The 21,498-nt window shown below is 40.8% G+C and overlaps 1 protein-coding gene across 3 annotated transcripts in view; it reads right to left on the reverse strand.

Annotated features, from left to right (window-relative positions):
* The window catches only part of LOC128855669 (transient receptor potential protein), a 45,871-nt gene that overhangs the window by 10,787 nt on the left and 13,586 nt on the right, over nucleotides 1-21,498 (reverse strand). For all 3 annotated transcript variants that reach the window (XM_054090760.1, XM_054090759.1, XM_054090761.1), the window contains exons 3-11: nucleotides 20,603-20,843; nucleotides 14,891-15,033; nucleotides 8,068-8,269; nucleotides 7,529-7,705; nucleotides 7,137-7,371; nucleotides 6,898-7,050; nucleotides 6,682-6,827; nucleotides 1,697-2,064; nucleotides 1,211-1,568 (exon numbers count right to left, since the gene is read on the reverse strand). In XM_054090760.1, the coding sequence (XP_053946735.1) occupies nucleotides 1,211-1,568; nucleotides 1,697-2,064; nucleotides 6,682-6,827; nucleotides 6,898-7,050; nucleotides 7,137-7,371; nucleotides 7,529-7,705; nucleotides 8,068-8,269; nucleotides 14,891-15,033; nucleotides 20,603-20,843 (2,023 nt within the window). The remainder of the gene's footprint in view (nucleotides 1-1,210; nucleotides 1,569-1,696; nucleotides 2,065-6,681; nucleotides 6,828-6,897; nucleotides 7,051-7,136; nucleotides 7,372-7,528; nucleotides 7,706-8,067; nucleotides 8,270-14,890; nucleotides 15,034-20,602; nucleotides 20,844-21,498) is intronic.

The following is a 21,498-nucleotide window of genomic DNA, read 5'->3' on the forward strand; positions in this document are numbered from 1 at the left end:
GTACTCCTCGCCATTTAATTTCTAAACTCGAAACTAAATTTGCCGGTCATTGGACGGTCGGCACGCACGCAGGAATGCTAGGCTTACCATTTAATTCCTATCCTATTGCGGATGCTGTAAGGCCCTTTAGAGGAGGAGAGTGTTGCGAACTTTCTCTGTAAATGACCAGACTTGGCATAAGACAATGAAGGTCACTGGGCGCACTGCCCCAGGCTGTCGAAGAAATGAGCGCCCAGTGACCTTAATCGTCTGGGCGCTCCCGACAGCTTGGGTCAGTGCGTTCACCTAAGCCCCATCAATTTTGCCTATTACATCAACAGCTCTGGCTGGCTGTAGATATCTGCCTGTTGGGGGTCTCAAAATGGTATTAAATCGACGCTTTAGTACTACTTGGGGGGTGCCAGAGTGGTACTTCAACCATTGCACGTACCTACTAACTATACTAGTCAACATTGCATTGACTACTTCTATGAGGCCGTCCACTTATACTTGGAAAATATTACACTTATTTGGAAGCTCAAACAAATGATATGGCCAAAAGATTGTTATATGTATGTTCCGTAACAGAATGTTATTCGGCTCTGATTGAGTTTGACAAAATCAGCTGATGGGCCAACGTCACTTGGGTCACGAAGCGGTTTGTTTACAAAAAAAAAAACTGAGATTGAGTTAGTGTTATGCGAAAAAAATCTAATCAATCTTTACTCAAGCTGTTTCGTTGCCATCTGAACAGTGACTGATTGGACGGGTATGTCAGTACTTGTACATGTGAAATAATCGTAAGAATTCGTCAATTGGTAGGTGGCAGTCAAAGTTCCTCTCACAATATTTTGTTCACCGTAGCTAAATAGCACAACTGGTAATCTATCATATTTGAATCAATGTTTAATGATGAGTTTTTCGTAGAAGACTGCTTCACCAACCTTTCCATCAATTATTCCATATATTATTCGGGCCCTTATTTCTAACTATCTTACGCAAATAAATCCTCTATTGAGAATACATGGGTTGAGAAGAGTCAACTTCGAACCAATGTATGTGAAGTAGTCACTTTTAGCCGGAAGGAACTCAAACTTTCTAATATTCGAGGTTTACACATGAGAACATATAACCACACAACAGGACGTGTTTTGAAAAACTGGGACCCCCGACCTTCGTTCCCAATTAAAATGTTTATATAAAAATATTTTTAGCCCTTTATTTTACTTACCATAAAACTCTTGGTGCGCTTTGGCCCCTCCTTGCCCAGTGTCTTGCGCAATAGCTTAACCGATGGCATTATATTGAATGGAGGCGGCACAGTGCCACCATCCTCGAAATAGCTCATCCACAGCTGAGAGCGTGCGAATTTCCATTCCACATCGGCGCGTTCCGAAATAATTTGATATGAATTGGACATCATAGCGATGAGCATGTTGAGGAGCACAATGATGTTGATCACCGAGTATGAGCCGAACATGAGTAATGCCCAGAAGCGGGTGAAGCTCTTGATGCCAGCCAAATCGAATGACACCAAATCGACTAAGCCGAAGGAAGCCCAAAAGAGTGACTGTGAAGTTTCGAAGAGACTGAAAAAAAGTTTGGTATTTAAGTTTGCTGATTTTCATTGTATTTAAAAATCAGTCAATTTGGAAAACATTGAAATTATTTAGAAATTTCTTAAGTGCTAAAATATTTAACTTTTTCACGCTCTTACTTCGAAAATCGTCGCCAAATAGTACAGGCTTTTTCTTGGTCATCGAAGTCTGCCACATCCGGATGCAAATGGTAGCATTTGTTCTTCTCCAATTCAGCATAGTACCACAGCAGTTGGTTGAGTCCACAACCGAAAGCAAACAATACCAAAGTGTAGATGAAGAAGAATTTTATGATATCGATTATCATTCGGCCCAAAGAAACTTGCAATGGTCCCAAATGTGGATTGATGGAGAAGATGTGCACCAACTTCAAATACGAGAAGACCATGCCGGCAGCAAAAGCACCCTCAGAAAGCAACATCGGATCAAAGGGATGCCAGTGTTCGCGTGGAAAGTATGGATCGATGCCGCGATACCACAAATCGCGCTGGAATAGCGGAAATAAATAAATGGAAATGACGAAATTATGAATGAATTGTTTTGAAAAAAATATATGGATAGTTGTACATATCTAAATATATTTATATTTGCTATTTTAATATATAAAAACTTAAAAAACAAATTGCTTTCCTTTCTTCCAATAAAATAAAGTATACGCAGTGGGTATCACAAAAAGTCTATATTTGTTCAGGCACAAAGAAAACAATCATCCGTTTTAGTAGCTTTCATTCTCTTTCGCTTGATACTTTTATAAAAAACAATTTTTTGTAAAAACAATTTTTGGAAAATTTAGTTCATTGAAATTTCAAAGTCCTATACAAAATTTGAAGCAATCAGCAACATCGCTCTTAACAGTGAATCTAACTTCGAAGTGGGCAGCACAACAGCCAGCAGCAAAATAGCAACAACATCTTGTCTTTGTTTAGCGTAGCCCAGGGATCAGGTAACATAAGCTCAACAAAACCAAGGGTAGAGATGGCATACAGCCAGAACTACTGATTGCCAACCCGCAAATTTCAGCGACAATTCTGCATTCTCACATCGTCGCCGTCCGGGACAATGATAAGCTGTCTTCGTCCTGACCAAAAGGCATCATCCGGAAGCTGCCCTACAAAGGCAATTTACGTGACTGCGCTAACTGGCGAGGAATAACTCTGCTAAATGCCACCTACATAATTCTAGCCACGATGATACAAGGCAGACTCCAATTTATCAAACGCTTCTTAAGGAGCGAACAAGCTGAATTTCGCCCTCACACTCTTTCGCATTATAGTAGAGCAATTAATTGAGTGGGGCTCCCCGCTATAAAGCTGCTCGTCGACTTCAAGAAGGCATTTGACACAATCAAACTAGACTCAATATGGCTAGCGTTGACTAGAAAGATTATCCGCCTCATCGGGGCCTTTTACGAGAACTATAAGCTGGCGATGCTTCCTAAAGGCAACATCCGTGACTTTCTGACAGAGCAAGGACGGTATTCAGGCGAATGCATACAATATGAGCCAGTTCCCATATATCCAGGCGCACTATACTGCGATTATTCAGCTCATGTGTGAAATTAGTATTGTTGTATGGAAGCGAAACATGGCTGGTCTCTAACACCGTCACACAGAGACTACAACCCTTCATCAACAAAAGCCGCGGCTTCATCTGCAGAATATTCTGGCCAAACAACATCAGTAACGACGCACTGTGGAGATTAACGAACGAGGGACCCATCCTTAGACAGATCAAACGCAGAAAGTAGCGATGAATAGGTCACACATTGAGAAAACCACCAGAAAGCGGATTGGCACTGGATTGAAACCCGAAAGGTAGCAGAGTTCGCGGTCGACCAAAAACCACTTAGAGAAGGGCGATGTTGCGCGAACTAGCAGATGCTGACATCACATGGGACGGCCCAAAGACAATAACCCAGAACCTTTTTCGATGGAAGAGTCTTGTCAAGGATATAAGTAAAATAAAAAAACTAATTTATGAGAAAATGAAAAACTGAGTCTGCAGAATAACTTTAGTTTCGTGTTCATATGAAATTTTTTCCTAGAAAATAAAAAACATGTATTTGTTTCGTCACCGTGTTCTACAGCGTTGCTTGATTTTTACATACTACTGTGGGCAAAAAGTAAGGTGAATTTATTTGTCAAACTTCGCGAGATTAAAATTTCGCTCTAGTTAATAGGACTATCAATAAGTTCGTGCGGTTTTTTTTCGAAATTTGAAACTTTATTGACGTAAAATGTTTACAAATTTAATATTCAAAATATTGTCCATCGCTTACTACTACTTTTTCCCATCTTTCTGGCAATTCACGGATTCCCTTTGTGAAAAATTCGGTCGGTTTTGCCGCAATCCACGAATCGATCCATTTTTTGACTTCATCGTAATTACGGAAGTGCTGGTCAGCCAGGCCATGTTGCATCGATCGGAAGAGATAGTAATCGGATGGCGCAAGGTCTGGACTATACGGCGGGTGGGGTAGGACATCCCATTTGAGCGTTTCTAAGTATGTTTTGACCACTTGTGCAACATGTGGCCGAGCATTGTCATGTTGCAAAATAACTTTGTCGTGTCTATCGGCGTATTGCGGCCGTTTTTCTCGCAGTGCTCGGCTCAAACGCATCAATTGTCGTCGGTAGACATCCCCCGTAATCGTTTCATTCGGTTTCAGTAGCTCATAATACACAACACCCAGCTGGTCCCACCAGATACACAGCATAACCTTCAGGCCATGAATATTCTGCGCCGACGTCGATGTTGAAGCATGGCCAGGGTATCCATACGTTGCCCGACGTTTTGGATTGTCGTAATGGACCCACTTTTCATCGCCAGTCACAATTCGATGCAAAAAACCCTTTCTTTTGTGCCGTTGAAGCAGTTGTTCGCATGCCATAAAACGGCGTTCAACGTCTCTTGGCTTCAATTCATACGGCACCCAATGGCCTACCTTTCGGATCATTCCCATGGCTTTTAAACGTTTGGAAATGGTTGATTGATCAACTCCCAAAGTTTTTGCAACCTCTTCTTGCGTTTGAGCCGGATCTTGATCGAGCAATTCCTCCAATTCGGTATCCATGAACTTTGGCGGCGCACCCTCGCGTTCTTCGTCTTCCAAGCCAAAATCACCACTTTTAAAGCGTGCAAACCACTTCTGGCACGTTCGCTCAGATAGAGCATGCTCACCATAAACTTCCACCAAGATACGATGACTTTCGGCTGCTTTTTTCTTCATATTAAAATAATGAAGAAGAATTCCCCGCAAAAACACATTATTTGGCACGAAATTCGACATTTTCAAGTGTGGTAAAAATATTGTTGTTTACGCTTCAAATAAAAAACTTATACTGACGTTTGTGCCTTACGACAGTAGCTCTCCAATGAATGTTTGGAAATGTGGATCGATGGAATAATAATCAAGTTACGCCATCTGTTGTAAAACCGCACGAACTTATTGATAGTCCTATTATATTATATCTTTCATGAGTTGGCAGCACTGTTAATAACATTTGGGCCAACTTTCATGTAAATGCCATTATCAGTAATATATTTACGCTTGTGTTTACCAAACGACCAAGAGCGCATTTTTCGATTTTTACAATGTCTGATTTGATTGAGCAGAGAAGTGCCATCACATTTTGTTTGCGGAATGAAATTTCGGCTGCGGAAACGTTTAGCATGTTGCAGAAGGCATTTGGTGATTCGGCCATGTCGCAGAAAAATGTTTATAAGTGGTACAAAGACTTCAAAGAGGGTAGAGAATGTGTTGATGACTTAGAGCGCTCCGGACGACCTTCGACGTCAACAGATGACCAACACGTCCATAAAGTGAAGGAGTTAGTTCTCAAAAATCGTCGGTTGACTGTTAAAGACCTTACCGATATGATCGGAATATCAGAAGGATCTGTTAAAACCATTTTGAAAGACCATTTGGGCCTACGAAAAGTCAAATCTCGTTTGGTACCGAAAACTCTCAATTTCTTGGAAAAAAGTCGACGCGTTGATGTGTGTGAAACAATGCTTTCAGACTATCAGGACAAGCTCAAACGCATCATTACGGGAGATGAGACTTGAATTTATGCTTACGACCCTGAAACAACCGACCAATCAAGCGAATATCGTGCTAAAGGCGAGGCCAGACCGAAAAGAGCACGTCAAAGTCGTTCAAAAATAAAGGTCATGATGACAGTTTTTTTCGATTTTCGTGGTGTGGTGCACTATGAATTCCTTCCACCTGGCCAAACTGTTAATAAGGAATATTATTTGAGCGTTATGCGTCGTTTACGTGAAGCGATTCGCCTAAAAAGACCAGAATTATGGGCCAACAACTTTTGGTTTTTGACCATTTTGCCAAAAACTCCACGCATATCTTTCCGCAACCACCGTATTCGCCTGATTTGGCTCCGTGTGACTTCTGGCTATTCCAAAAACTCAAGAGACCACTCCGGGGAACGCGTTTCGAGTCGATTGAGGAGATAAAAGCTGAATCGAAGAAGGTGCTGATGGCTATACCGGAAATGGACTATTTGGCATGTTTCGGGGATTGGAAAAATCGTTGGCATAAGTGTATTTCATCGAGAGGGGATTATTTTGAAGGGGATGAAATTGATTTACAAGAATAAATAAAGATTTTTCATTTTACAACCAAATTCCCCTTACTTTTTGCCCACATGTGATGATAACCAGAATTTTTAAATTAATTTTGTTGGATGAAGTCACCCCATGGACCGAAAACCATACATTGTATTGCTTTTTCGATATGAAGGGGTTTGAGAACTCATAAAAACAAGGTTCAATAGTTCACTCTTAGCATAACATTCCTTCAGATTTGTCAAATAGCTACATTTTGAAAATTCCTAGTGAAAATCTTTAGGCCCTTGCATAAGTTAGAGGTTTGTCATCAGAATCATTTACTCGATGCTGAGCGACAAAAAAAATTATTCAAACACAAAATTGGATGATTAATTGTGCGCTAAATGGTGGCGGTAAAGTGATCATCTAAATGAGTGTTGAGTGCAAATTAAAAAGCAATTTGTGTAATCCAATAGCAAAACCTTTCAAAACGCCAAGTAAGAAAATAACTCAAAAAATGATGAAATTCTGTACTAACATGCACTATAATCCATGCAGTAGCTCTACAGAGTATCCACGTAACATAGAACATATTCGATACGAAGTCGACAATATTCCAAAGGTCCATAATATACTCGAACAAGCCATCGGAATAAAGTGTTTTCAGTTCGCCAAAGACTAAACCTTGAAGTAGTGAAAATAGTTTGATCAAAATTAGCATTTATACAAAGTTTATGTTTCATTCTCGCTTTACTGGCAATATAGGTGATGATGCCCAATTCAATGGGTCCCGGCAGCGAACCACGCTCGTGCTTACGCCAATCTTCCAACATGGCCAACATCCAAGGAAATGCCAAAAGCTCGAAGGCGAGATCAACCACCCGCAATGAAGCTGCACCCAAAAGCACTGAAAAACGATACAATTAATAACCACAAATATATTAATTCGCAACTTTTGCGTTTCAAAAACTACATACACCCCTTCGGACTTACTCAAAAAGAACATATACGAACAGGAGTGCGATATAAATTTCACAAATGGCTTCCGCATGAATTTGCCTGCATCAGAGTCCGGCGCCAGCAGATAGTTCATACTGTTAATGGGAAACATAGTGCCCAATTTCACTACGTCCATGATCTGTTGAGAGGCTTGTTTGCGCCTAAAACCAGGCAATCCCTCATACCAAATGGCCGCCAGCAGCTGTTGCACATTCGGATGTGCCACAAACTATGGTGGTTGAAGGTGGCGGAGACAAGTTGAAGAAGCGAGAGAAGAAGGAAGAAAAGAAGAACAAGAAAAGTGCAAATTTAATTTATTTACCCAAAACAGATGCATAACCAACTCGGAGTGCATTGATATAGCACACACACACACACACACTTACCGCCTTCTGTTTGTAGCGTATGGCCAATTTGAGGCGCTCCAAAGTTTGTCGCTGCCCCGGCATCCAAATGTCAGTTGTTGGCTCGTGATTGAAGTTAAGCATTACCTCCAGTTCGGTTGAAGTGCGCGCGTGATCCAATAATGATGAGACAAATTCTTGCACGCCTACACGCATTTCCTATGGATGAAAAAGTACAAAAATAAAAAACAGCGCACATTACATAGATACACACCCACACATTTTCTATGTACAACTAATACTACAAATACAAATATCACCATGCTTGTGTGTGCGTGTGCAGGTTCGTAAAAAGCGTCTAAACAAATCAAACAATAGTCAAAGCCTTCCCATTTTGTCAACCTTAGTGCGCATTAGTGGTAATCTTATTTTTGGATTGCCTTTTTGTTTTTTAGCTATTTGCTTTGTAGTGATGCTTTTTTCTCGTTTTTTTTTTTTTTTTGTTTTTCCATTTCATTCCTTTACTTTTTTTCTCTCTCTCGCTCCTCATAAATTTTTTTTATATTTCATGCATCCTTTACCGTATATTCCGCTCTGAATTCCGATTCCATCGCCTGCAATCGCTTCAATTCCCATGAGAGTTCAAAGGCCGTCAAGACGGGATCGCGCGAGCTGAGCGCTATCAGTGAGCTGGCGGAGAGCGCGCGGTAGGCGTTGATGCGCGATTGGGAGTGCCGCAGTGAGTCGGTTTCTTGCGAGGTGACGCACTCATCGCAACCGCATCTGTGGAAGGAAAGTTGTAAGTAATACAGATTTTGACTAGGTGTAGCAAAATAGTGTTCTTAATTTTGTCTGATTTCGGTTTGCGAAGTGTGTAGCCCTATGGTTTAAATTTTTAAACGGTTATTTCATTACTCTTAGGGCTGAAAAGGCATATAAAATCGCAAGACACTTAATACTGAGGAGCCAAATAAATGTAAAAGTTTTACGTGGAATGCAGCGAAGATAATTTTTTTAATATATTTTAAACCTCTACGGCAGCCGCCAGAGTCAAATAGGTTTGTGCGTGCTTACCATTCGGGAGTGCGTAGGTTCAAATCTCCCTGAAACACCAAAATGAAGAAAAAGTATAGAAATTATCTGCCGTTCGGAGCAGTTCCTCCATTTTGTAGAACAACATGAAGACGTACATCACAAATAGGAAGAAGAGCTCGGCCAAAGATCCAAAAATACCACCAATATATATATAAGCCTCTATCTCCGTCATGGAAGTAAATATTTACTCCGTTAGCGAAGCGGCAATTACGATCCTGGGCTTGTTAATGGTGCCCTCGAAATGCATGGCTTCTCTTTCTTTGACACCCGAACTCTTAGATGGTAGGTTCAACTGGGTATTTGTTCATAGTGATATTAGAGGAAACCACTGGATGAGCTAACTAGGCCCGACACCTGTGAGGTACTTTCCGCGCAAAGTGAAAGAATTGGGAATCCCTTGATCACCAGTGATCTGCCCCTGGAAAGGGGCTCAGCAAATGCTAGGCAAGTACAAAAACTTGTAAGGCTGTGAGATCATTCCGGTTACGGGCGATTCAGAGGCGTTCGAGGGAGCTTCTTAGTTTAATAAAGCTTCAGGTCTCGAATTTTGTAGGTACTCTTAGCGGGCATTGCTTGCGAGGCATGCATACCGTGAGTCTCGACAATACTTCGAGTCCCTAGTTTTGGCAGCTGTCTGAAGAATGAGGTGCAACCATCTCAGCACCTCCTCCTTAGACGTTCTGCTCGCACAAGGTTAAGATTTGAGGATTTTTGCTTTTACTTCTTTGTCGCGCCTACTAGTATAGAAAGACTTTTCATTAGACACCAAATGAATTTCACCAGTAGTTTGAAGCGGTTAGAATGACCGTCATTCAGTCGCACTTTGCTCGTTATCCATACCACCATTTGCCCTCTCTGCTCTGTTCTTTCCCTCCATTTTCCTTTGCAATAGTATCACAATGGATTCATTTGATTTTTCCCCCTTGTGGGTTTTCCCTATGGATAACCATTTAATCTAATCTAACTTAACCCTGTACCTCTTACAAATATGGACCAGTGAGGAATTCATCTCACAAGACAATAGAGCCGCCTGACTGTAGCTCAGAATGATAATTAGCTCGGGGCGGAAATTTCTGTCTAAGTTTATCCCTAAACATAGACAGATGGCATACACCTCCGCTTGGAAGACGCTTGGAAAACCACCCCTCGGCAGACCGCCTGATAATGGGACCGTATATTCCAACGTATTGCCTTCTGAGGTTTTCGAGCCATCTGTGTGGCAGTGCAGGGTACACTCCTGGAGTTTCCTTTCAAATGAAAGTCTACTCTAGTTTAACTTATCGTTCAGTTTAATTCTAAACTTCTTCTCGAATTTGATGACTTTAGTGATATTATCTCAGGTATTCCATGTTTTTAGATGACATGATGACGTTTTTCAAGCAGAGGTCTTCGCGATCCTGCAATCATGCAAAATGCTTAGGGATCGCTGTTGGGAGGGAGACATAAATATTTTTTCCGATAGTCAAGCTGCGATCAAGGCCCTGTCGTCGCCGTATTGCAGCTCTCTTCTCGTAAACTCCTGTGAGGAGGAACTCAAACGTCTCGAATGTGTAGCAAATATTTCCCTTATCTGGGTTCCTGGGCACAGGAATATAGAGGCAAAATGAAATTTCCGATGAGCTTGCCAGGAAGGTTTCGACAGCACCGGTTTCAGTTGTCTCCTTCGCAGACATCGGTATCCCTTTGCCATTGTTAAAGGGAAGCTACACAATTTCTTTCTAAAAAAAAAAACGCAGAACAGATGGAGGTCTGTCTCATTGTGTGCTATTTCGAAAAGACTATGGCCTTAATACGATATTAACAGAAAGAACGCTTAAGGAGACGGGAATTCCCCGCCATTCAATTTCCAAACTCATTGCGGTGTTCACTGGTCACTGGATGATCGGTACTCATGCGGAGAAGATTTGAATTCCTTATAACCACTATTGCTGAAGCTGTGGGGATCCTGCAGAGAAAGAAACTGTTGAGCACTTTCTCTGTAAATGTCAGGCTCTTTTAGTGTACCTAGGGTAATCTTGCCATCTAACCTACCTACCTAGATGACATCACTTTTCTTCTCCCGAAGCCTTCCCTGGTAATATTCAGCAGGATATTGCTGATTGACTATATGAAGCGCTGCCAGCTCAAGTATCACCTCCATGGCAGCTGAAGGGCGTTGAAAAATAAACGCCATTTTCGAGGTAGTTCACACTTTTTTTTCTTTTTAATATCAAAACTCAATTGGCTATAAAACTGCATACTCGGAATTTTTTACTAAATTCTGATTAAAACTCTGCGATTTTTTTGAAAATTTATTGACTTAATTTTTAAATTTGCCCAAAAATTAAAGTTTGGACTTATATGGGTTTTGTAAGAGAAGGAAAATAAAAATAAATTTAAAATTTAATGAGTAAAAGGAAAGCAAATACAATTTTATAATAAGTCATAGTGCTGCATTTTTTTAGCAAACCATACTTATAATATTGGTTATGGTGATTGATCAAAGTTAGCTGATGCTAGAAGAGAGGCAGGATTCATTTGGCCTAAATTCAAAAAGTCGATTGCAAATCGGAGTTTTACGTAACAATTCTCCAGGCAGAAATACATGCCATCGAGATATGTGTGAAGAAAGGTCTCCGCAGAAGATGAACCCACATTTACAAACTTTCAGATAATCAGAAGGGTTTGCAATCCTTTCTATCAACTATTTATGATCACCTCATAAATGGCAAAATACTGTCTGAACCCTTTCAGAAGATTAGGCACCTCCTAAACATTATTATTAGGCTGTGCGCATGCACACGAAGGACATGAGGAAAGTTAAACAGCGAGCCATTTAGCAAAAGCTTCTAATTAGACTAGAATCTTTCTGTGGTCTTACCAAGGGCGACGTCCCTGAACTTCTCTGGAGGTTGGAGAAGAAGAAATTCGTTGAATATGAATTTTTATGGGTCAGCGACAAGCGACAAGCTAACGCCGGACTTAAGACTTTTAACTGGTTACTTTACAGGTCATTGTAGCTTGAGACTTAACTGGTGTCACTTACCTTACCCAATTTCTTAAAATGGTCTCTCTGAGATCATCATCTGCCGATTCTGTGAAATACACACAGAAAATTCAGAGCAAATGCCTTGTAAATGTTCTGCAGTAGCCAGAAAACGGCACCTTGTTGGTACTGCCGTGCCTCCATATAACTTATGGATTAATGAACACCAGAATGTGCTAACATTTTTAGAAAGCCTTTAGAAAGTACTTCAGCATGCTTTGCACAATAGATCTCTTTTGGTCGCAGTGCGCAGTGGCCTACTCATGATAATAATAATATGGGTAATTGAATTCTAGCATTAAAGTACGCAGTAGTATCTTTTCTCAATAACTTTGTTTTTTTTTTCATTTTTAAAAATTGAAGCATTTTATTTGCAGCCAAATTTTATAATTTGAGTTCTTGAAAACCAACCAGGTCTATCGACAGCGACATGAAAAAAAATGTTCATGCTTCAAAGGTTATGTTGTGCATCTGGTGAGATCAGCAAGGTGTCATCGGTTATGAACACTTTAAACCCTCTTAAACCATCACTGCTGATCGTTATCGACTGCAGCTAATGCGTTTGAATCGAGCTCTCTAAGAAAAGCGGCGGGAATGGGACGGTAGACATGACAAACTGATTTTGCTGCATGACAACGCCAGGCCAAACGCTGCTAAATCGATTCAGAAATATTTAAAGCTCTTGCCTCACCCACCGTATTCCCCAGACATTGCACGTTCGGATTACCATCAGTTCCGATCAATGCAGTCAGCCCCTGTTGGAGAGCGGTTCACCTCTTACGAGAGAATCGCAAACTGGGCTCAATGAATGGATCAAGTCAAAAGAACTCGAATTTTTCGTCAGAGGAATTCGTATGCTGCCTGAAAGATGGAGTAAAGTTATAGCTTTCAATGGCACATACTACTGTGGGCAAAAAGTAAGGTGACTTTGGTTGTAAAATGAAAAATCTTTATTTATTCTTGTAAATCAATTTCATTCCCTTCAAAATAGTCCCCTCTCGATGAAATACACTTATGCCAACCATTTTTCCAATCCCCGAAACAAGCCAAATAGTCCATTTCCGGTATAGCCATCAGCACCTTCTTCGATTCAGCTTTTATCTCCTCAATCGACTCGAAACGCGTTCCCCGGAGTGGTCTCTTGAGTTTTTGGAATAGCCAGAAGTCACACGGAGCCAAATCAGGCGAATTGCGGAACGATATGCGTGGAATTTTTGGCAAAATGGCCACGAAGAACGAGTGCAGTGTGAGACGGTGCATTCTCGTGATGCAAAAACCAAAAGTTGTTGGCCCATAATTCTGGTCTTTTTAGGCGAATCGCTTCACGTAAACGACGCATAACCCCAAATAATATTCCTTATTAACAGTTTGGCCAGGTGGAAGGAATTCATAGTGCACCACACCACGAAAATCGAAAAAAACTGTCATCATGACCTTTATTTTTGAACGACTTTGACGTGCTCTTTTCGGTCTGGCCTCGCCTTTAGCACGATATTCGCTTGATTGGTCGGTTGTTTCAGGGTCGTAAGCATAAATTCAAGTCTCATCTCCCGTAATGATGCATTTGAGCTTGTCCTGATAGTCTGAAGGCATTGTTTCACACACATCAACGCGACGACCTTTTTCCGAGAAATTGAGAGTTTTCGGTACCAAACGAGATTTGACTTTTCGTAGGCCCAAATGGTCTTTCAAAATGGTTTTCACAGATCCTTCTGATATTCCGATCATAGCAGTAAGGTCTTTAACAGTCAACCGACGATTTTTGAGCACTAACTCCTTCACTTTATTGACGTGTTGGTCATCTGTTGACGTCGATAGTCGTCCGGAGCGCTCCACGTCATCAACACGTTCTCCACCCTCTTTGAAGTCTTTGTATTACTTATAAACATTTTTCTGCGACATGGTCGAATCACCAAATGCCTTCTGCAACATGCTAAATGTTTCCGCAGCCGAAATTTCATTCTCGCAAGCAAAATTTGATGGCACTTTTCTGCTCAATCAAATCAGACATTGTAAAAATCGAAAAATGCACCAAGAGTGGTGGTGTGTTTGGTAAACACAAGCGTAAATATAAATATTATTAACAGTGCTGCCAACTCACGAAAAAAATAACTAGAGCGAAATTTTAATCTCGCGAAGTTTGACAAATAAATTCATCTTACTTTTTGCCACTTCACATAATTCATGTACAATATTATTTAATTTTTTAAATAATTCGTAACTTTGGCTAAGAGAGGACGGAAACTTACTCCCATACCCAATAAATAATTCAATGTGATTCGAAATAATACTCAAGTATTTATTTCACATTGAAACTCCACAGGTACCATTAAAATTATCAAGGCATAAGTGCGAGTTTAGAAGGCATAACAGCTGACCTAATCAAATTTGTGTAATTTTGGACAGATCTCTGGTGAAATTCTCAACATACACACGCACAGGTATATACAGGTATATATATATACAAACCAAACATATAGTACATATAGATATGTACATAGATGCATCGATGAGATATGCACACCAGTGCATGTAGCGCTCACTTTTACTGTTTACGGTGCGAGTTGCGTTAAAGAGGTGCGCTGTGGAATACTCAACGCTAATATAAGCAGTACCCATCAATTGTGGTAGCCCACATAAATTCACACTATTTCAACATCATGTTATGTGGCATGCAACACGAAACAGATGACGGCAATAACATCTACAGTATTGCAAAAATAATGCAAATTCGTTGAAAATCACGTAAGTATTCGCCTACTAATGGTGGGCTGTGCGACGGGTGCGGTGCTTGAGTGCAGGGACAGCACAAATAAGGAAACGTGCCAAAAGCGAGCAATTTCGGCTATAAGAATCGTCAGCAATGGCAGCAACAATAGCAAAAACTAACAACTACTCGCATTCGACATTTGATGAACCTGTTTGAATGCGAGTATGGGTGTACTAGTTTGTGTGTGCGTATGCATGTATGTGTGTATATATGTATGTAGGTGTGCATGTATAATTATGGGAGGCGTGTGCTCTCGAAAGTGGTTGCTCGAAAAGGCGGTCTGGCTTATGCGTTACGTCAAAATGGGTCAATAGTGGCAGTTGAACAAAAAAACAAAACAAAAAAAAAAAAAACCAAGTTCTAACGGAGGTGCGAACTAACCCCTTGATTATTGACAACTGCTAAGCTGCAGCGGATTACAGGTATACCTACCTGGGTTGTGTAATGCCCATATACTCTTTTCTATGTTGGTGTGTGTATGTATGTGTGCGTGCGTGTGATTAGCTTTACTCACTTCACGTCATGCGGCATGGGCAGCGTTGCACCCCGATCCAATAAGATTTTAAGTATCTCGTAATTGTTGCGATGAGCTGCCAATATTAATGGCGTGATATCCGGCGTAAATGTCGACTTATTTCGGTCAACAGACTCCCAGCTCTGCAATGGGAAAAATTTAAAATTATATATGAATTAATTGTGTATATGTAGGAATTACAAAAGTATGAAAATATTTGCAAACAATTTCGACCAACATCAAAATTCACTAAAACTGTTTTACGTTGGTGTGCGGGCGTGCGTGTGTGTATGAGAGGGTGTGCGCTGCCGATGTCAATATATTAAATGTTTACGATACCGATCTTTTCGGGACTCAATTATCGCAATTACGGGATCTCGGGACTAGTCCCTGAATTTGGGTACTCATTATTTTCCAACAACTTAACTCGAAAACACAAAGACACCTAATCCAAAACGTGTAATTTAAGCCTCAATGCGGCCAAGACGGAACTATTGTTTTTTTTTTGTCGGGACAGGCTAGCAAGTACAGTACTCAGATACAATTAAGTCCATTGTACTGCACTCGGGTTCCCCTTTTCATTTTCTTTAAATCTACTCGACCTCCGAAGAAATCTGAGTAGATCTTGTGGTGCCAAGGAGCCAAGTTGGTCGCTTCTTAACACATTAGCGCCAAAAACCTCAAACCTGATTCGAGCGAAAGCGGGGCAGACGCACAGGAAGTGGCCCGCCAGCGCATCCTCCTCTCCACAAACTGGGCAGAGTGCACAGTCTGAGATGCCTAACTTTTCCATGTGCTTTGCCCAAAGAAAGTGGCCCGTCATCTGTCCAACCAGCCGCCTACAATCCCCTCTGCTCAGTGACAGGAAGAGTAGCGACAGTCGGTCGGACATTACAGTTAACATCGGTTTTGTCTATCTCCAGTCTCTCTGAGCCTGCCAAACTCGCTTATGGCTTAGAGTAACTCGTTTGCTAACCGTGGCTTTGATGACTGCAGAAGGCAGTGGCGGAACGGGCTACGGTCCAAGAAAGTTGGCCTGAGTGCCCTTTCTGGCTAAAGAGTCCGAGATCTCGTTACCCGCAATATCCAGGTGTCCCGGGACCCATGTTAGCATCAGGCTTTTATGCCTACCGACATAGTTGAGCCTGGATTTACAGGACTCGAATACCCTTGAAGTACGTGGGTTGCTTACTTTTGTCGACCGGTGACAAGGCGCGCTACCTTGGTCTAACCCTTGACAGGACAATTTCATGGAAGCTGCATTTTCAGGACAGAGTAAAGAAGGCTGCCACGTCGGTGTACTCATGTACAAAAATTCAAGTTTAAAATGAGGCTTAGCTCCGCTTAGCCTCACCGGACCAATTATGACCTACGGATTTCTGGTCTGCTGGTCAATCTTTAATAAGAAAACGTCAAGAGGCTAGATAGTATTCAAAGTGCGGCTAGCCTCAGTATTGCTGGGGCGCTCAAAACAACGCCAACTACGGCTTTAAATGTTATGCTGCATTTATTGCCGATTGACTTTTATTGCGTGTAACTAGCCGCCAAAGCGGGGCTAAGATTGAGGGAAACATCGATGCTCAAGACAAACAAATGTTACAATAACAAACAACCAGAAACACTCGAGCAGACTTGGGATGTTGCCGGGTATTCCTAACACCACTGACTTTTGCGACTTGATGAATACATGCCTGGACAGGCCTACAATCCATTTTCCGTCCAGAGGAGACTGGCAAAATGGTGTAATAAATAATATAAACGGGGTCAAGGGAATATACACCGATGGCTAAAAGCTCAATGAATAAGTGGGAGGTAGTGTATTCTCCGAAATTATAGGCACCGATATATACTTTCGGTTGCCTCATCATTGCAGCGTATTCCAAGCTGAAATCTTGGATATCTCACAAAGCTTTTTAGCGTTAATAAGAAGCATAGGCCCAGTTAAAGAAATCTGCATTTGCTCCGATATTCAGAAAAATCGCGACTATCATGTAAACACTCATCTAAGACAAATTATTAAAAATACTTGCACAGTATTTTTCTATTAATCTACTCTGGGTGCCTGGAAATATTAATATTAAAGGTAACTGTAAGACAGGTGAGTTAGTTGGGTTGAATTCCTCGCTCCAAATTAGTAAGATCAAGGTCGACATACCCATTTCCTTGGCGTCATGTACACTTTTGATAGACAGATACGCCATTACTATTGCAAATTCTAACTGAAAACGGTTAAAAACCTGCGCTATCAATAGACAAACATGTCTCGAATGGAATATGGGTCGCATTAAAAGTCTGTTTCTATACGGGTGTATGGCTCAATGAAGAAGACGGTTGGGATTGCTCGGTCTCGCTTTTCTGGACAACATTACGACCAGCTTTTTAAAGCCCACACAATAGCTTAGAGAGGATCAAGTGTAGTAAGGATAAGATAGTTCCGGTGGTATCACAAGGGGCCTCGAACGGGCGTAGGTGCGTCCGAGGACAGCCACTTAGGTAGGTAGGTAGGGTGGTTGTCGTAAGACACACTTAGACCTTCGGCAGGTCCATTGTGATACCACTGGAGCTTATCCTTACTCTACGTGTTCCCTTTCAAACCATCCGGTTGCTTTAATAAACGAGCAGAACTTCGTTAGTTTCAGATGGGCTATATCCGCTACATCGGTTAGAGATGCGGTATCGAGGGTGCGCAGCCTTCTCCTAGCTAGGCTTTCACACTCACATAAAAGGTGTCTGACTGTTTCCTCTTCTTCTGTATTTAGACAGCTTCGACAGAAATCGAAGTAAGGTAGTCCTAACCTTCTAGCGTGGCTGCCTATTAAACAATGACCTGTTAATACACCTATCATTTTTCTTATAGATTCTCTGTTGAATCTTAGCAAGATCTTCGATCGACCGCTGTTCCAGTTCGGCCATGTCTGTCTGCTTAGTTCGCATGTTGTGAGGTTTTGCCAGATTGTATTTACCTTTTTGATGGTTTCCCCGTCTATAAGTAATTTACAAGTGGCTATAGGCATGGGTATCAGCGCCTTATCCGGTTCGAGATCGAGCGTTGTACCGGCTCTTGCAAGTTCATCCGCCTTACAATTTCCTGGAATGTTCCTGTGGCCGGGTACCCATATAAGGTGCACCTTGTAGCACTTAGATACGTCATCTAGTAGTTTAAAACATTCTAGAACTGTTTTTGACGAGTGCGTTTTTGATTCCAGCGCTTTTATTGCTGCTTGACTGTCCGAGTAAATGAAGACTTCATTTGTGGATAATACTCTCGTTTTTATTTCTTTAAGCCCCTCTTTTATGGCAGTGACTTCCGCCTGAAATACACTGCAATGATCAGATAAGCGAAGTGATTGGCATACTCCGAGTTTGTCGGAGTAGACCCCTCCACCTACTTTGTTATCCAGTTTTGAGCCATCTGTGTAGATGTTTAAGTCATTTATCTTAACAATGAGCCCGTTATCCCATTCCTCTTTGGAAGGAAATACTGTGACAAGGGATTTATTAAAATTGATGTCCTTGGTCCTACAGAAATCCGTTGTGTTGGGAATGCAGGGGAATTGTTCTAAAATTGAGGAAAGTCCTCTTTGGTTCGTTCTGAGTAGGCCGATTTCTCTTAGTCTGAGAGTTGCTTTGGCAGCTGTTTGCTTACCGTACTGCTCTATTGGTAAAATGTTAAGCATGATATTTAGTGCATCTGTGGGTGTGGTTCTGAGGGCCCCGCAGATGCAAAGACTGGCCATTCTTTGTACGTGTGCCATGGTTCTTTTAATGTACAATTTATCTAAAGCTGACCACCATACTAATATGCCGTATGTTAGGATAGGTCTGACAATTGCCGTGTAAAGCCAGTATACGATAGATGGGGAGAGACCCCAACTTAGTCCTATCAGCTGTTTACAAGAGTATAGTGCTATTGTCGCCCTTTTTACTCTATCTTCGACATTTGCCTTCCATGTTAGCTTTCGGTCTAGTATTAGACCTAAGTAGCGGGCCTCATCACTAAATGACAGTGCCGTTCCACCTAGAGTCGGAGGAGTTATATTTGGAAATTTGTGTTTCCTGGTAAACAGGATGAGTTCAGTTTTATTGGGGTTGACGCTTAGCCCATTTGCTTTTGACCAGTTTTCAACCATGTTTAGTAAGTCCTACATGACTTCTATGAGTGTATTGGGGAATTTCCCCCTTACTACCATTGCAACATCGTCCGCCAGCACCCATAGGAGAGGGGACAGCACACCGCCTTGAGGTGTTCCTCTGCTAACTTTTTTCTTGATCTCTGAGGCCCCTAGGGTTGCGATCACAAATCTGCTCAAGAGCATGTTTTTGATGAACTCAACCAGAGCGCCAGAGATCCCTAAATCCGTCAGTGCCTTTATTATGGTATCCGGTAGGATGTTGTTGAATGCGCTCTCGATATCTAGGAAGGCTACCAGTGTGAATTCTTTATTATACATTGACTTCTCGATTTCTGTAACAAGTGAGTTAAGTGCCACTTAACCTAATCTAACCTAATGCAACGAAAAAATTGCTATATTATTGTTTGACGTGCGTGACTACCATTTGGAAGTGCGAAGGCTCGAATCTCCGTGGGTAAAACACCAAAATGATCAAAAAAATATATATTTATTTATTTTTTTTTTTGTTTTCAAAGGTCTTCTACCCTATAACAAATTATAATTAAATATGATTTAAGAATAATTTTTTACCAAAAGTCACAAAATATTTTATTAATAACAAAACAAACGAAAAAAAATTTAATTTATTTGCATTCAAAAATACTTTAGCGGTCGCATATCTGATCAAATAATGAAGCTGAGCAAATGTTTTCATTCGGAAAGTGTTTGTTGGATGTGGAATTCTACTCGTCAAACCCTAAATTGAATTCCTCGTTACCGTTTTTGATCTTTTGCATTTCAAACACTATTTTTACTCGTATTTTATAAGAATATTTGAGTGCGCCACTATTGATTGTCTTGCGAGATTTTGACAACTCAAAGCGAATATAAATATTTCAGTCATTCGCAGACTGGAACAATGAACACAAGAAACCCAGCTGAATTCTAACGCAAAAGTACTTTTTAATGCCGTTTTTTGCTAGTGTAGGTAGGTAGGTAGGGTGGCTATCGCAAAGACACACTTAGACCTTACCACTGGAACTTTTTCTTATAATATGCGATCCTTTTCAAACCATGCTGTAGCTTTTATAAGCGAGCAAAGCTTCGTTAGATAAGGATGTAAAGAATGCACTATCAAGAGCGTCAGGTCTCCTTCTGGCTAACCTTTGACACTCACATATGAGATGTATGATTGGATGTAAAAGGAGGTGTTTCTTCTTCTTCAATATCTTGACAGCATCGACAAAAGTTATGTGACATCCCCAGTCTATTTGCATGCCTTCTGACTAGACAGTGTCCGATGCAGTAGTGATTTTTTGCGGTCGTGCTTATAATGTCGTGAAAACTAATATAAAGTAATAGTCATGAGCTCAATCATTTGCAGCTTTTTGCCCAATATGGACTAGTTCATTAATTGGTATAAATATTGTTATTGCATTCCTTTGATAACCGCCAGTTCGTAAATCATCACCATTTAAAAAATACCTAACAGAGTTACTAGCATTGAGACATATAAGTGAACTACCTTGGCTTCAAAGTAAACTGGTAGCTTAAAACTGGTAGGTTTGACACAGGGTATACGTAGGTGCCGCGTACTTACATAAGGCTGCCCTTCTTTGTGGTGAGATTCCTCCCATTGCAGTAGCTCCTCCACCGCTTCGACATATTCCTCCGATATGGCATGCAACAATGAATCGCCCACTTCAATGCCACACTCCAACAACACAATGATTAAATCGAAGTTCTCATTCTCAATGGCGGAAATGAGTGCGGAGCGATTAAGCGGATCGACGCAATTTATATTAAATTTATCTGGTTGACCTTTATTGTCTTCGATGATTCTGGAAATGTAAAAACAATGAGCAGCAAATTACACTGAAGAACAAGTTTTTTATATTATTTGATTGGAACAGGAAAACAATCGACATGAATTGTGAGTAGTCCAAATTGGCAGTACAAATTTATGGTAGAGTCTATTTTAACACATTTATTTTGATGTAGAATTTCTTATGTTAGACGGATGAACATCAAATTTTAATTAGAAATTCTTTCTACTGCAATTTTCTTTCAAAATAATACTTTGTAATACTGATACGTGATACTTTGTAATAACAAAGAAAATAAAAAATTAATAATAGAAAGGAATACTCTTTAATTACAAATAAACGGCTTTTGAGTTTTCCACAAAGCCCACCGATCTTTTCTTACAAATATTTTCCTAAAACATTTTACTACTCCAAAGAACTTTTTTTGTTTTTTTCTGAAAAAAAGTGTTCGCTTGACCTCTAAAAAGCATAGCTGGAGTGTTAAAATGTTCCAGTAAAATTATTCTCTTTAAATTCTAATATCTACTACTCGTATCATCATCTATTAGCGTTGCAGCCCGAGGTAAGCCTTAGCTGCCTCAGCTATCTTCTTCCATTAAAATGATTCAGCGCTAGAGACTTCCAGTTTTTGACGCCTAATTTCTTCAGGTCCTCGGTGAGTTATGCAGCC

This window comes from Anastrepha ludens, chromosome 2, assembly GCF_028408465.1.
Source record: "Anastrepha ludens isolate Willacy chromosome 2, idAnaLude1.1, whole genome shotgun sequence".
Taxonomy (NCBI): Eukaryota; Metazoa; Arthropoda; class Insecta; order Diptera; family Tephritidae; genus Anastrepha; species Anastrepha ludens.